Here is a 16569-nt window from a genome sequence, read left to right as displayed (position 1 = left end):
GAATGTGGGATGAGGTGTGTACCCAAATACTGCTTTTAAAATCATGTCAACTTCTGTTTCAAAGAGAACTCTGAGTAGTTGCTGCTTGGAGCCTGAGCTTGTGTTTGAACCGGTCCAGTCTTTAATATTGCCCTGGGAGCAGATTTGCATTCAGTCCCCTGCCATTTTATATGCAAATTCTCTCTCTAAGATAATTCTCCCCTTGCTAATGCACTTCATTCAGCATTTGAAGCATCATCTTGAGGAAGCACTTTTTTTTTTAGTGCTCCCTTTATCTCTTGCTGCTGTTTATCTGTCCAAAACATTCACAAAAAAGCTCTTTCCTTTCTTTTTTATTTTTTTTCCCCTCCAAAATTCCATCAAAGCACTGTGTTGATGGCTTAACTTCAAGCATTTGATCTTGAATTCTTCAGCCTTCTGATTTTTCAAGCCCTGCAATTAACATGGACAGGCTTGATCTTCGATGTGACCTGGTGGTCAAGGGAAACATAGCTGCAGCCAGACTGAGTTAATGCAAATCAGTTTGTAAACCCTGCTTTAATTTGCCTAAAGAAATGTAGATCATTGGCCCTGGAGTGTGTTGGTTGGTGATGGAGTGAGCACAGGATTTGCTGGTTCAAAGGGATTAAGCAATGGAGTCCTTGAGGAAGGAGAAGGATGGTGCTGGTTCTCTCAGCTGTCAGGAGCCCTCAAACCCTACAGAAGGTGCTTCACTCAGGGCTCAGGAGATCAGAAAGCTCCCAGAGGAAATCATCTTGCAGGAGAAATCTTGAATTAAAGCTTTGTGACCCTGATGGAGATCCGATAACATGTGCACTGTCACTGGCTGTCCTGGCCCCAGGGCCACTGGGACTTCCCAGGAGCTCTGCCTTGGCTTTTTGGGATCTCAGGATTTGTGTTTTGGAGGGAGTCTCTCAAAAGCGTGGTGTACACAAGGCTGTACAGGAAATGCATCCACACCTGGCCTGGGAAGTCTGGAACTTCCCAGGTGTCTGGTGTGCTGTTAGATAGGATTGAACTGTGGGGCTGTGGTGTTGTAACCCCAAGTTGCTTCCCAAACAAACAAACAAACCTCCTCCTCCCTGGCAGTGGCTTTCCTTGGCCATGCTGTCATGCCCTTTCCCTTGAGTTGACACTGGCTCCAGCTGACACAAGGAACCAGCAGGGAGAAAATCACCTGATTTGCTTGTGGGGTTTGAGTTGGGTGTTTTCTTTTCCCATGCCCTGGCATCCCTCCCTCAGCCAGCTCACCCTGGGGTCAGATGACTCTGAGGGTGTAGAGCTGCCCATTCCAGCAGCACATCAGAGATAACCAACAACAGCATCTCAGCTGGCTCAGCCATTCCTCTGCTGGATCCCATCAGCTGGGTTTGCCACTGGGCTGGGCAGAAGTGGGAAACTGTGCACTAATCCTGAGTCTGTGTCTTTGTTCGGAGAAGACTTCGCAGGACGACTACTACATTTTTAATTCAAATGCCTGTCGTTGTTGTTGAATTCAGATGTGGCATGGGCTGGGACCTGTTTGTTATATTAAAAATCTGTGTTCCAAATATTTGTTAGCAAATGACTTAATTTAATTTAGCTTCCTGCAAATGCTCGACTGCAGCCAGCTCAACTCAGCTCCACTCAACATAACTGAGCTCAGCTCAACTGCAAGCTGAGTAAAGCAGTGCTGAGACACTCCTAACAGCGTTTCCTTTTCCTGGCCAGCCTCTGAGCCCAACCTGAAGCTGCGCTCCAGACTAAAGCAGAAGGTGGCTGAGAGGAGGAGCAGCCCCCTCCTGCGCAGGAAGGACGGGCCCGTGGTGACGGCGCTCAAGAAGCGCCCGCTGGATGTCACAGGTACGGCGGGTAAGTGACAACTCCTCAATCCTTCCCCCCACTTCTTCTTCCCAAAATGCCTTCTTGTCTCCTTCGTGTGCTTCAGCAGCGGTGGAACCAAGCTGAGGGCACTGGAGTTGTCCAGCCTGGGGGAGGCTGAGGTCAGGCCTGGTCCCTGTCCGCAGCTGCCATCTCTGCTCCTTTTGACCAGGACACACCTGGAGCTGTGTCAGTTGGGATGGAAAATAGGAAAAGGTTCTTGACCCACGAGTTTTATACATACAGCTATATAAGACTTTTTTTTTGACTACTCTACTGGCAGTTTCTTTTTGAAAAGTCCTGTCCTTCCAGGACCAAAGTTTGCAAGTGGGATCAGAGTAAAGAACATGAGTTTACCATAAAGTTAATTCTTAGCACCATCTAGGGATGTCTCTGTGTAAGTACCGGCCAGTGATGGCTTTGCCAGGCTTGTCTTGCTCTGAGGCACAAGATCATCACTCCATCAAACTCAAAGGGAGCTCCCTTTAGACAGGGGCATGGGGTTGGGAGACCCTGGGGTGCCTCAGCACTTCTCTGTGTCAGAGCCTCTCTGTTTGCAGGGGGGAAGGAGGATTTCAAGAGCTAAAAGTTGTGGAATCATAAAATATCCCGAGTCAGAAGGCACCCACAAGGATAATCCAGTCCAACCCTAGGCCTGCACAGGACACCTCAAAAATGCCCAGCCTATGCCTGAGAGCATTTTCCATGAGTTCTGGCATCCTTTCAGACCTGAAAATCCAATTTCCTTCACTCACACAATGCTGTATGGCACATGGCTCCTGGGATAAATCAGCCTCTGCTGGCTGCATACATTTTTCCATGCAATGACTTCAGAAATGGCAGTAGAAGCTCCCATTTCTCACTGGCATAGACATGGTTCAAGAAGCTAGCCTGGAGCCTGTTAGAAAAGTATCTGAGTTGCGCTAAGAGGGGACTTTTAAATGGAAAATAAGTCCCACTTTGAGGAATACAAATTACATGTAATCCCTGAAGAACACAGGGGGTTCTAGTGGGACACCTTCCACTTGACCAGGTTGCTCCAACCTGTTTTTGAGCACTTCCAGGGACGGAGCAGCCACTGGGCACCCTGTGCCAGTGTTTACCTCAGAGAGAAGAATTCCTTCTTACAATTCCCTCTAAGCCTGCCCTGTGGCAGTGGGAAGCCATTCCCCCAGTCCTGTCCCTCCAGGTCCTTGTAAAAATTTACTCTTATTCCTCCTGGAGCAATGAGGAGCCTGCTGCAGCCTCAGCCACTGCAGGTGCTGGGAGATTCTCCTACTGCAAATGGTTGGGGATGAGAAAAGTTCCAACAAAAAGGTTTGAATGTTATTAACGTTCCCAAATAAAAGGAGGAACACTGACAGCTGTGCCATGCAGCAGTTGAGAGACCTCTGAGGGAGGTCTGATGCAAGGAGGTGTCTTTAGGGTTAGAGGGAAAGAGGGTGAGAGAGGCACTTCCAGAAAAATGAAGCAGAACAGCTCCGACATCCTCCAGTCTGACCTCTTCAAACCTTCCATGCCTTTTATTATCTTTCAATCATATTTCAAGTTATTAATACACTCTAAGATAAATCCCCTAAAGACTTAAATATGCTGAGTAGGTACCTGGATAAACCATTTGAAAGTGTTTGTTGCTATTTTAAGAGCCCCAAGAAGATTTAGGGGGAAGAAGGGGAGGAGAAGGAGGAGGGCTACTTTCAATCAAAACAAAACTTGGGGGGGGTTGTTATCTGTCTAAATACCATCACAGAGATGGTTTCCAATGTTAAAAGTTGGTTGTGGATGTGTTTTTCAGACTCTGCATGCAACAGTGCTCCTGGATCTGGTCCCAGCTCTCCGAACAACAGCTCCAACAACATCAGCACTGAGAACGGCATTGCGGGATCAGTCACGAGTATCCAAGCAGAGGTACAGCTCCTTCCTTCCCTCTGGTTTGTAGCACCCATCAGCTTTGGGGGAGTCTGAGGACTAAACCACACAAAAGGAAAACCCTGACTTGTGACTTGGAGCAGACTTTGGGAATTACCTCTCAGCCTGGAGGATGCCTTATCTGTTTATTAAATCTTCTTTGGACCAGCTCACAGGCAGCTTGTGGTAACTTGCAGTGGCTTTGTAGTGAGGAGAAAGTAAAAATAAAGGGATTAAGCAAGGTCAAATGCAAGTATTTTAGTGTTTGGGGACTTAATTCCTGTATATAGGGTGGATTTATTGTGTGCAGTAGGCTGGTCTAAATATGACCAAACCATAATTGGATTGAAGGGAATGGATTTAAGCTTTTCCTCCACAACTGGGGATCTAAAAGCTTGGTGCCATGTGCTGGTTTATAGTTCCATGAACTTTCACCATCACTTGAGGCATTGCTGGATGCCCAGGGCAGGGTGTTGGCCTGGGTGAGGTGGGATTGGATTGAGCACAGCAGCTCCTGTGTTCAGCAAGCCAGGAGCCAAGCTTTTCCAAGGGGTCTGGGCCATGTGAGCTGGCTCCCACTATGAACTGTGCCTGTAGAAATCCAGTGTGGTTGTCTGATGTTACTGGTGCATTTCTTTTAATCCAACTTCCCATTAGCTGTTCTCCCTATGAATAGAGTCTGTCTTAACACCAGGGCTCCAAAAACAGGCTGAGGTTTGTTCTCCACAAATATTCCTTTAGAATTGAAAAGGCCTTCTCATGGTGGAAATGTCAGTCCTTACTGCTTTCTAGTTTTGTACAGATTTGCACTTTATTTTTATTTCTAATGTACTGTAACAGTATTTAATATGGGGAAAATGCCTCCTGCTCCACCCTCTTCCCTGCCAAATGATCAGCACACATTCCAGCCACACAAGTCCATTGTAAACCTTGCAGATTTAGGTAATTTGTGTGAAGATTAAGATGGTGGGAGGTGGGGGTTTCACTTACCCCAGGAGGACAAGCACTGAGTTTCGATTTTACTGATCCAGGAGCTGTCAGTCTTGCCTGTCCTTAGGAAACTGCAAGTTCCCAGTTGCTGCTGATGGAAAAACTAGTGGATTTGACAATTTTTTGTGATGTAAACAGAGCAAACAGCTTCCCAAAAGTCTCTGCAGGGGATTGGAATCAGGTGGTCCTTTAAGGTCCCTTCCAGCCCAAACCATTCCGTGAAGTCAGAGTGAGCTCCTGCAGGTAAATGTGAAGCTGGAGCATCCTCTTCATCCGTTTGATTTTTCAACTTAATAATTAGAGCTGATCATCTGGTACTAGACCACCAGCACCTAATCAAATGGACACTGACCACAAGAAAAAGTCTTTCCATCAACTACTTGTAATGCAGCAATTTTGTGACTTAGGCTGAGGCACAAGCAGTACAAATGATTTGGAAAAAAAAAAACCCTGTCCTGCCCAAGCCTTTCCCTTTCCCAAAGAAAAATAACTCTGCATTTTATTTCAGCATTCATGTCATGTAATCCCAGCTAATCCATTGGCCCCTATTTGGGAAAAAAAAACAAGTGAGGTTTGGTGTCTTTAAAATCCTCTTCTTCAGTAGGAGCTGTATGACCTGGGAGCTCAGGTGCTGGAGATTCTTTTAATACCAGTGGATCAGAATTTCCCATGTTCCCACTATTAAATGTTTGGAAATTTGAATGTTTCTGAAAAGATAATACTGTGTTTCATTCTTAGCTTCATGTTTCACTTTAAATGAGAAATGTATCTCACTGCTTCTTCGTTTGCTGCATCAGCCCTTGAACCAGGTGTGGAACATAGTGCCCAAGTTCATTATTTGAGTGCCTTCAGTGCTGAAAGACTGCAGCCCTGCCTCCTTTAAAACAGATGCTTTCTGTTTTGAAAGACTGTTTTTAAAGGTTTTTTCCTCTCTGAAAGGCACACATTCGCTGCCATTGCAGTTGGTACAAGGCTGTAAAAGCTCCCGGAGTACAGCTGCAGTGTGTGCATGCAGAAATGGCTGTTTGCAGTTCAGCCCAGAGATGGGAGCTGTGTGTTTAAAGTGGTGATAATGCTGCCAAATCCCATATGCTCAGAGCATCGAGCCTCTGCATTCTTCTCTCCTCTGTTTTCTATATCAAATCCCCAGGAGACACTTTGAGGCACAACTCCAGAGTATTGATTGTTCAAAGGGAAAATGGATGTAGTTTTGATTCATTTATGATATCAGTAAAATATTTCATTCCTCTGCTGACAATAAGTATCTTATTTTCAATGGCACACTGACATGATGTAATTCAATTTAAAGCAAAATTGCCAGGAGTGCTCAAAAATCACTTGGAAGGAGAAGTGTGTGGGTACAAATAATCACATGGAGAGTCACTTTAGATTAGAGAGAAAAATGAAGTTTTTTTACAACGAATCTGTTAAAAAAAAAAGGCACAGCCTGCCCAGAGAAGCTGTGGCTGCCTCATCCCTGGAAGTGTCCACAGTCAGGCTGGATTTTGGATTTAGAGTACCCTGAGACAGTGGAAGCTGTTCCTGCCCATGGCAGGGGGGTGGAACATTCTGGCCTCGAACAATTCCAGGGATGAGACAGCCACAACTTAGGTACAGATTGCTCCATAATAGAATATTGAGTTAAACAAAATCCCCTTTTTCACAGCAGCGCCTGAATTTAACAGATTTCTGTCGAAATCTTCTTGAAGTCTAAATTCTATTTATGTTTGAAAATCACCTGCAGAGACCTCAGGGTGATCAGAACACTGGTTTCCTAACAGGAAAATCAGGCACTTTATTGTAATTTTTATAATGGGTTTTCTAGTGCATATTTCAAATCAGTCTTGTTTAGAAATTAAAGGTATTTTTGCTAAAGTGTTCCTGCTTCAAATGCCTGTAAGATAACTGAGAAAATCTTGCATTTCACCCTGAAAATAAGGAAATAGCTCCATAAATGCAACCTTGAGGCTTTGGATGAAATTTTGAAGTCTGATTTATGCTAACACACACTAGTAAATAACATAAATTGTCTGTTATTTGCTAAAGAGAAAAACACCAATTGTAAAGCTTTTTTTTTTTTCTTTTAAGATAATTGGTTTTACTTTAAAAAGGCAATTTCTTGAGAAGGGCAAGTACCAAGGGAATAGCACATAGCAGTTCCAGGGGATGCTTAGGCTGGAGATCAGGAAAAGGTTCTTCTCCCAGAGGGTGCTGGCATTCCCAGGCTCCCCAGGGAATGGGCACGGCACCAAGGCTCCCAGAGCTCCAGGAGCGTTTGGACACCTCGGGATGCACAGGGTGGGATTGTCGGGGTGCCTGTGCGGTTCTGGAGGCTCTGTGCCCTGTCCTGCTGCCTTGTCCCGTGGGTGCTGTGTCCTGGCAGGCTCTGTCGCTGGGCTCTCACCAGGATCCCGTTCCCACTCTCCTTTCCAGACCAGCCTGGCTCACAGGCTCGTGAACCGCGAGGGCTCCGTGACGCAGCTCCCGCTCTACACCTCGCCCTCGCTGCCCAACATCACACTAGGACTGCCTGCCACCGGCCCCTCCAGCGTAAGTGGGGCTGGGATCAGCCCCGGGGTGTCAGTGGGGCTGGGATCAGCCCCTGGGTGTCAGTGGGGCTGGGATCAGCCCCGGGGTGTCAGTGGGGCTGGGATCAGCCTCTGGGTGGGGTGGGATCAGCCCCTGGGTGTCAGTGGGGCTGGGATCAGCCTCTGGGTGGGGTGGGATCAGCCCCTGGGTGTCAGTGGGGCTGGGATCAGCCTCTGGGTGGGGCTAGGATCAGCCCCTGGGTGTCAGTGGGGCTGGGATCAGCCTCTGGGTGGGGTGGGATCAGCCCCGGGGTGTCAGTGGGGCTGGGATCAGCCCCTGAGTGTTAGTGGGGCTGGGATCAGCCCCTGGGTGTCAGTGGGGCTGGGATCAGCCTCTGGGTGTCAGTGGGGCTGGGATCAGCCCCGGGGTGTCAGTGGGGCTGGGATCAGTCTCTGGGATATCAGTGGGGCTGGGATCAGCCCCTGGGGTGTTAGTGGGGCTGGGATCAGCCCCGGGGTGTCAGTGGGGCTGGGATCAGTCTCTGGGTGTCAGTGGGGCTGGGATCAGCCCCGGGGTGTCAGTGGGGCTGGGATCAGTCTCTGGGATATCAGTGGGGCTGGGATCGGCCTCTGGGATGTCTCCTAACCCCCTGTGTGCATTTGCAGGCAGGACAAGCGCAGCAGGATGCGGAGAGGCTTGCAATCCCAGCCTTACAGCAGCGGATCTCCTTATTCCCTGGCACTCACCTCACACCCTACCTGAGCACTACAGCATTGGAGAGGGATGGGGGGACTGCACACAACCCTCTCCTGCAGCACATGGTCCTACTGGAACAGCCAACTGCACAAACGCCCCTGGTCACAGGTGAGCACGCTGGAGGCAGCCCTCAGGCACCTGGAAAAAAGAAGAAACCAGCAGGGATCTGTTGGGTTGTTGTCAAGGCAGCCTCAAAGTCCTGCATCACCTCTACACGCCACAGTTTGAACATAAAACCTTTGTTGATTCATTGATTAGTGGTGATTTTTCCAAAGTCAGATCTCCCACCTCATTTTGGTGAGATGAAAATAAATACTGTTATTCCATCAGAACAGCAAAAGTTGGTTGGTAAAAGCTGAGAACACTATTTGTTTAGGGTTCTGACCAGTTCAGATCAAAGTGAGGGCAAAACCATTGCACCTTAATGATTCCTGTTTTCCATGGATGGTTTCTATTCCATGAAAGTATGAAAAGCACACACTTAGAAAATCACAGGTTAAAACACTTCCTTTTCACCATTAGTATAAATAGCAAAACTATGGCAATATCAGCTGCCTCCCAGCAGATTGTATTTGTTTGTGTGCGTTCCCTTTCCAGGATGTTAATTGCCGTGAGTCACTCCCGGTGCTGCGTTTTCAGAATTAACTACCTGTGGGAAGGCCTGTGGCTGTAAATAAGCTGGATTCAAAACATTAATTCCCACTGGGATATGTTCCTGGTTTCCTGTGTGTGGTGCTGGGACAGAGGATGTTCTGCCTCAGTTACTGACGTGTTGGTTTTCCTTCCCTTCCTTCCATTTCTTTTGGAAGTTCTTGGGAGGCGTCAGCCCCTGCAGCGTTGCAGCTCGTGGCTGGTTGTGCATCCAAACCCCAGGAATATCCACAAGCTTGGGATAAGCTTGGGAGGATAGATACAGGGAGGCTGATGCAGAGAAGTGTGGTGTTTGCTTCCCTCAGTTTCCAGCATACTGTGTTTACTTCCAAGCTAATTCCTTCTACTCCACCTGCTCTGTGTGGGGCTTTCTGAGTGAGTACAGCGTGTTACAGCCTAACACACAGGAGAAAGAGCCAGCACAGAGAAACAAGGAGAAACACACGTTCCAGAGGCAGCAGCTGACACATGGTCCCCAAAGCACTGAGTGCACCAGCTGCCAAGCTGCAGCTAATATTTGGAAACTCCTTGGAAATAAAATGGAGTTTATTAGGATTCTGCTGGAGAGCCTTGAGTTCTGGAGATAGTCCTCTGACAGCTGCAGAATTAGCCATGATGGGTTTCTCTGGGCTGGAAGGTAGACATGGCCAGTTTGTGAAGCTAGACTAGAATTTCTTAGCTGTGCCATTCCTCTTGGGAATGGTTACTCTGGTGGTATCCTCCATGTTGTGATACATGTCCTGATGTTCCTTATTCCTGATGGAACATACTCAGGGCTTGGAGCAGCCTGGGACAGTGGAAGGTGTCCCTGCCCATGGCAGGGGGTGGAATGACATGAGTTTTAAGATCCCTCCCAAGCCCAGCCGTTCCAGGATTCTGTGAACATGGTGTCTCCTGGAAGGTTTTCCCAGGAGCAACTTGGCCATTGCTTTGGAGGAAGGTAGTCTTCCAAAATACCTGCTGCAAGCTCTGCTGTCTGATTTGAACTTTTGGGAGGAGGAGCTGTGCTCTCAGGGAAAAGGAACACATCTTTCCCAATTATGCGTGTATTCATATGCAGACCTGTGTGTGTACACACCGACATCTGCAGGAACATGCATTTATTTAAAATCAAATACCCTTTCACATGATCCCTTTCAGAAAAAGCAGAGGTGGGAGAAACTCTGTAAGTCTACTGAGAAAGGAGGCTTTCCCGTGAGTCAGCAGTTCTGTGAATTGGTGGGAAAGGAGGTCCCATCCTAGGACACAAATGCCGAGGTGTTTCTAATCCTCAGCATCCAGCTGGCTGCGGACTTCTGGGCAGCTTCTCCCTCTCCTAAACCAAAGACTGAGGAGAGCAGAGGGCTTCTTGCCCAAAAGTGACTGCAGCCCTAGCCACACTAGGGAGGCAGCTGGTTCCTGCAGCTTGAATTGAACCTGGGATTAGTCCCTAAACCAAGGTGAGCTGTGAGGTTTAAACTTCTCCAGACCAGTGTGGTCGTGTGTAGCGACAGAAAGGTCAGTAAGGTGTTGCTGGTTTCAAGAAATGTTTCCAGAGGGTCTCTGAGTCACCAAGCAGACACAGAATTCAAACCAAGCAAAGCATTGCTCCGTGCAGTGGTGATTAATTTATCTGCTCTCTCTCAAGGCAGCTCCAGCTGTAGATGGCGAGGTGGCTGGGTTTGTCATGGTATCACTGTCACCGTCAGCGTTACTCAACAGCCGTTTTCTCCCTTCCTTTCTTCTTCCTTTTGTTTCTCCTCTGCTGTTTTTTCCTCCATATTATCTCCAGACTGGTATCTTTCAGGACTGCCGCTGCACGCACAGCCCCTGGTGGGTGGAGAGAGGGTCTCCCCTTCGATCCACAAGCTGCGGCAGCACCGCCCGCTCGGGCGCACCCAGTCTGCTCCCCTGCCCCAGAACGCCCAGGCGCTCCAGCAGCTGGTGATCCAGCAGCAGCACCAGCAGTTCCTGGAAAAACACAAACAGCAGTTCCAGCAGCAGCAGCTGCACATCAACAAGGTAGGCACAGAGTTTGCAATGCCTTTTTACCTCCACAGCAGCTTCAAGTGCATGATTTCTGGGTCCCTAGTGAGGTGTGTTTGTGGGCTCTACCTCCATCATCCCTGGGTCTGTCATCCTTGGACTTCTCATCCTTGGACCTCTCTCAGGCATGACAACGCCAGGATGTATTTGTGAGGGAAGTTACTCAGATACACTGAAATGTTTGCTGAAAGGCTGAGAGATTTAGGAGCTTTCACCTGGAGAAGAGGAGGCTCCAGGCAAAGTTCAGAGCCCCTTCTGTGTCTTAAGGGCTCCAGTTGAGCTGGAGAGGGACTGGGGACAAGCGATGGAGGGACAGGACACTGGGAATGGCTTCCACTGCCAGAAGGCAGGGATGGATGGGATATTGGGAAGAAACTATTCCCTGTGATGGTGGGCAGGCCCTGGCACAGGGTGCCCAGAGCAGCTGTGGCTGCCCCTGGATCCCTGGCAGTGTCCAAGGCCAGGTTGGATGGGGGCTTGGAGCAGCCTGGGACAGTGGAACGTGTCCCTGCCCATAGCAGGGGATGGAACTGTATCATCTCTAAGATTCTTTCCCACCCAGACCATTCTGGGATTTGTACTGTTGGGAGGCTTTCTAAACACTCCACCCGAGGAGCTTCAGTGGAGGCTTTCCTTAGGACAGCAGTAATTCCAGCAGCAGGTCTGGGGACAGGACGAGCCCGTGGCAGGCGGCCTTTCAGATCTGTTCAAATGCTGTTCGTTTACAGCAGAGGTTCATCCAAATATTTCCACCGTTCCAGTCCTTTGAGAAGACACAACTTCTGAGGGCTGGATCAAGGAGTGGAAGTAGCCACAACTCCCCACCACACACACACCACCCCAAACCCTTGTTTATGGGCCGGGGCTGAGGCAGGATGATTACACAAGTCACTGACGTCAATGCTGTCCTCCTGGAGTGCTGCCACCACGGGTGCCAGCCCTGGCCTCGGCTCAGCCCTGCGCACAGGGCCCTGGGGAGCTGCTGCTCCATGGGATCCCATTTCCTCCCCCCTCCAAACAGTCCCTGGGACCAGGACCATGGGGTGCGGGGCAGTGAGTTGGGGCTCTTTGTTCAGGGAAGTTGTCAGCTGGAGAGACTTTTTGTTCAAGGTGTTTCAAGCTTTTCCAAAGCCTTGGATGTGACGTATCCACTGAGCTCATTCAGACTTTCTCCTGGGCCTCCCAGGAGCTGGATAGCCACTGGAGCACTCTGAGTTCCAGCTTTGTCCATTGCTCTTCACTGCAAAATCAGTCAGAGAGAATTTAACTAAACTGATTTCCCTGTGTTTGATTTATAGGAGTCACAAGTTAAAATCACTTCAGTGCTAGTGCTGCGTGCATTGATAGATCTATCCCGTGAGATAGCATCCAAGTGTTGACATGGGAAAAGACTTTTCCCAGATTGGGGATATTTTAGGACCTTCGTGTGTGTAGGAGAGTTAAGGGCAAGACTAAGAATAAAATAAAATATTATTTCATTATTAACAGGACCGCTAGCACTGCCTGTTAATTTTTTTATTTGCGATTTCTCATAAATAATACTCCTGAAATACTTTATATATTTATATACTCATAAATCAAGCCTTTCCTAATTTAATGTGATTTTCCAAATATTGAGATTTTGGCCCTAAACATTGACTGTTAGGTGTCTGCAGTAGATGAAATTTTTGAGGGGACTGCAGCCAAAACAAGTCTTGCTGTTTCCAGGGAAGCAACTAAGGAAAACTGTGATGTTTTATATGAAAATATTAAGAATAATCATCTGAGTATCTGTGGCTGCCCCTGGATCCCTGGGTGTGGGGAAGTGGGGAAGTGTCCCAGGCGAGGCTGGGTGGGGCTTGGAGCAACGTGGGATAGTGGAAGGCGTCCCTGCCCATGGCAGGGGTGGAATGAGATGAACTTAAGATCCCTTCTAACCCAAATCATTCTGTCTTACTCATTGAACTGATATTCCACCATCAGCCCGTGCTTCTGTTTCCCACCTTTTTTGCATGTTTAATGTTTGAAAGGGAAATGCCAGGGGAGGTTTAGGTTGGAAAAACTCAGAAAAAAAATCTGCATTGGCACAGGCTGCCCAGGCAGTGGAGGAGTCACCATCCCTGGAAGTGTTCAGACAACCTGTGGATGTGGCACTTGGGTACAGGGTTTGGGGTGGGTTTGGCAATGCTGGGGAAACAGTTGGACTCAATGGTCTTAAAGGGCTTTTCCAATCTTAAGGATTCTGTGATTTGTAATATCAGAAGAAGTTTTCCTCCAAGCCCCACCCAGCCTTGCAGGTGTTTTTTCTCTCTCCTCCAGGCACAAAAGCTCCACAGTCTCCAGGTCCTTCCAGCTGTAGGACTGAGGCTGCCTCAGACAGTTATTTTTCCCCTGCTGTTGCATCATTTCGGCGGGTGGTGGAAAAAGAGATCAAGAGATTTCTGTAGGTTTTGGCTGTTGCAGAAGGCTTTGCCAGGCACTCTGGTGCCCAAGTCAGCCTCTCCCATCATCCCTTATCATCTCTTGTTTCTCCTTAGTCTATAAAAGTTAAAAATCAGACCCCAAAGGGAACACGAGAAGAGCCATGTTGAGTCATATGAGCTCAGCCTTTATCATCCCTGTTTTTTCTTTTCCCTTTTTTTTACTCATTTTCATCAAAGCTGCGTCTCCAGCTGTCCAAGAGTTGTTCTGTTTCTTCCTTGAGTTTGTCCTTCCCCTCCAGAGGGAGGAAAGAGGATTCTGCTGACTCCTGCACATCAGGGCATGGTCAGGGCTGAGCTGGCATCCTCCTTTGCTTCCTGGCTCCTCTCTCCATCTGGCTTTCCTGCTGTGCCACCCCACCCATGGGGATCAGGGTCCCATCCAGCCCAGACCATTCTGGGATTCCATAGTTTATCTGCAGGGGCTCCTCATTGATCTCTGATGTGTAAATAGATATCTCTGACATGCTGGTAGAACCTTCAAGGTCTTCAGTGTCCCAGGAAAATGCCACTGTGGTGAAAGGTGTCCTGGAGAAGATGGTATGGAGTGGTGGGCATGGCCATGCTCAGATGTTGGATGTGATGGTCTTGGAAGTCTTTCCCAGCCTTATTGATTCGGTGGTTCTATTTATCACATCTACTGGACAAATCCAATGCCAGCTGAAATGTCACTAGCGAAAAATGCAGCTTTTTTTTCCCCTCATGAAATGTTCCCCAGAAAAATGATGAACTCTTTGGTTTCCCCTGTATTTATGAGCTGCATTTGCTATATGGTTTTTTGCTGGTTTTTTTTTTTTTTTTTTAGTTATTATTTTGGTTTTTTTCTGGGTTTTGGTTTTGACTTTTTTTTGTTGTTGTTGTTCATTGTTGTTTTTTGGTGGGTGGTTTTGGGTTTGTTTTTTGTTGTTGTTTTTTGTTGTTTTTTTTTTGTTTTTTTTAATTTCTGTTCTTTGTATTTCAAAGCTGTGGAGAAATCTTGCCAGCTGCATGGAGCCTTTTAAAAATTCTTGTGACTAGAGAGCTGTAATTTATTCTGGAGTGAAGTTGTTATCTGCCCAAGGCTGGAGAGGCAGTGCCTTTACCAGAGGTTTATGGTGGCAGCTTGTGACAGCCAGAGGCCACTGGGTATGAAAACAGAGGAGTAACCTTGTGGCAGAGGAAGCCAGAGAGCTAATTAAGGGATGGAGAGGTTATTTATGGTGCTTTGTGCTTACTATTTCAGCTATATTTACAAGCATTCTCAATACTACCATTACAGCCAGCCCCTCACACTTTTATTCCCTCAGATTTTAAATTGCATGAGCACATGCTCATAAAACTGCATAAATGGAAGATTTTTAGGGAGTTTGGATGGGCCTGGCATGCAGATATTGGATGGATTATGTGGAATGTGTCTTCCCTGCAATATCTTCCTTTAAGGGAAGGTTGCAACAGCTGGAACTGGTGACAGAGCAGAGATTGCCTTTGCCAACAGAATGTGTGAAATGTCCTTGCCATTGACCACTTGGCCTTCTCAGCCTTCACCGTGGTTGTCATTTAATTCTTACATTTTTAAGGAATAGGAATAATTAAAAACTTCCAGGGAATTACATTGCCTCTCATTCCTATTAGGTATGACAATGGCATTGTAAGTTATTTTTCCCAGCAATTACCTTGTGCAGTTCAGAAGTTCAAAGGCATTAAGTTCAAAAGCTTGAGACCTTTGATCAAAGCAGGGAAAAAAAACCAAAAAACCAAGCAGCAAATGGTTTATGATAATTTAATTCTCTTTAAAACAGATAACATTCATCAAGCCTAAGAGGGCTTAAATAAAATCGGTAGAAGAACTTTTAGCTTAATGTCATTTGGTTATTCAGTGTGTATTATAAGGAATGAAACTGGGGTGGGGGCAGGGGGAACCTCACAAAAATCCTTGGGGAGTTTTGCCACCTGAATCTTTGCAGGAACCTCCTGAGGTCACTGCGGGCAGTGTCCCTCCTCTAACAGGTTGACCAAGGATCTCCAAGGATGGAGACTCCAGAACCTCTCTGAACAACTGTTCAAGTGTTTGGCCAACCTCACAGGAAAAATAAAAAACAACAACTGTTTTATTGTTTTCAGAAGGAATTTTATGGGTTTTAATTTTTGCCCATGGCCTCCTGTCCCATCACCTGTGAGTGCAACCCATGAGAGTCCCATGGACTTAAAGATATCCAGGTCGTTTAAGTGTTTAAATGTTACGTAAACCTGACAATTCCTTCACCAAGTGAAATTTTCTGTGTTCAAGACTTTTCCTCTGGTGTCAGACTCCTGGGAATCCTGAAGGATTGTCTTAAATAAGGTATTAATTTTATCTCATGTGCCACCAAGTGCCTTCCTTCATTCAGCAATGGCACCAGGATCTCCTTAGCCTTCCTCTTTTCTTTCTTTTTCTTTTTATTTCTTTTCTTTTCCTCTCTCCTCTTCATGTCCCTTGCTAGATTCAACTCCATTCCTGCCTTCTGCTTTGCTTAGGTTATATGGCAGAGTCTTCCTTCCTGCTTTTGGGAGGAAAAAAGGCTTAATTCCAGATTGGAGCCACTGTTCTTCAAAAAGCAAGTTACTGACGAATAGTTCCTCCTCCTGCATGTGTTCAATAACCATGTTTTGATTTAGCTTTATTAGATTTAAAATCAATATTGCTTACCATACGGATGACCTAATCCTCATTAAACCTTGCCCTGACAACTTTCAAAGTGCAGCAGTTTCTTTATAAGCCTGTGAAACAGGGGCAGCCTGCGCTCTTTGAAAGGAGGAAATAGATTGGTTCTCCTACACTGGAGTTGAAAACAGGTCACATTTAATTTGGTTTTTTTTTTTTTTTTTTTTTTTTTTTTTTTTTTTTTTTATATCCTAAATAAAAATCATAGGCAGTCTGAGACGGAGAACTGTGAGTTTTATCTTGCCAAAGAACTTTAAAAAAGTCTGAGTGAATTACAGTGAAAATTAAATTGTTCCTTTAGGTTTAGGAGCTCTTCTCCGAGATGTTTACTGTGTCTGGTTAGGAAGGTCAGGTTAGAACAATGCTGCTCTTGAGGTTTGCTCTCAGCTGCATGTCCTGAGTTTCCTCTTAAACAGCTCCATAACAGTACAGATTTTCAAGTAATCATTATTTCAGCCTCATGGAAAAATTCAGGGAGTGATTTGAGGTGATGTTGAACAAAAAGGCAGCAAAAGCCCTGTTGGAGAGTTTGTGTCCCCTGTATTCTTTCAGAGTTTAATTGTCAAACATCTCGATGGTTGCTCTGCGGGTTTGTGAATGGAGTAGCATCTGGAGGCGTGCAGGAACAAGAGGCTCTTACTCCTTCAGAGGGAAGATGAAGTGGAAAATAAGGTGGTGTCATTACTTGGGACACGGGATTTCAGAGCCCTT

The 16569-nt window shown here is 46.8% G+C and overlaps 1 protein-coding gene across 6 annotated transcripts in view; it reads left to right on the top strand.

Moving 5' to 3' along the window:
• The window catches only part of HDAC4 (histone deacetylase 4), a 175928-nt gene that overhangs the window by 119635 nt on the left and 39724 nt on the right, over positions 1–16569 (top strand). For 3 of the 6 annotated variants that reach the window (XM_021539610.2, XM_021539608.2, XM_021539609.2), the window contains exons 8-12: positions 1711–1851; positions 3656–3768; positions 7192–7308; positions 7953–8151; positions 10466–10695. In XM_021539610.2, coding sequence (XP_021395285.1) covers positions 1711–1851; positions 3656–3768; positions 7192–7308; positions 7953–8151; positions 10466–10695 — 800 coding nt within the window. The remainder of the gene's footprint in view (positions 1–1710; positions 1852–3655; positions 3769–7191; positions 7309–7952; positions 8152–10465; positions 10696–16569) is intronic. The other 3 variants (XM_021539613.2, XM_021539611.2, XM_021539612.2) reach the window with 3 other exon arrangements.

The sequence above is a fragment of the Lonchura striata genome, chromosome 8, assembly GCF_046129695.1.
Source record: "Lonchura striata isolate bLonStr1 chromosome 8, bLonStr1.mat, whole genome shotgun sequence".
In the NCBI taxonomy this organism is placed as follows: Eukaryota; Metazoa; Chordata; class Aves; order Passeriformes; family Estrildidae; genus Lonchura; species Lonchura striata.
The sequence above is the reverse complement of the archived record's forward strand: the minus strand, read 5'-3'. Positions and strand labels throughout refer to the sequence as shown.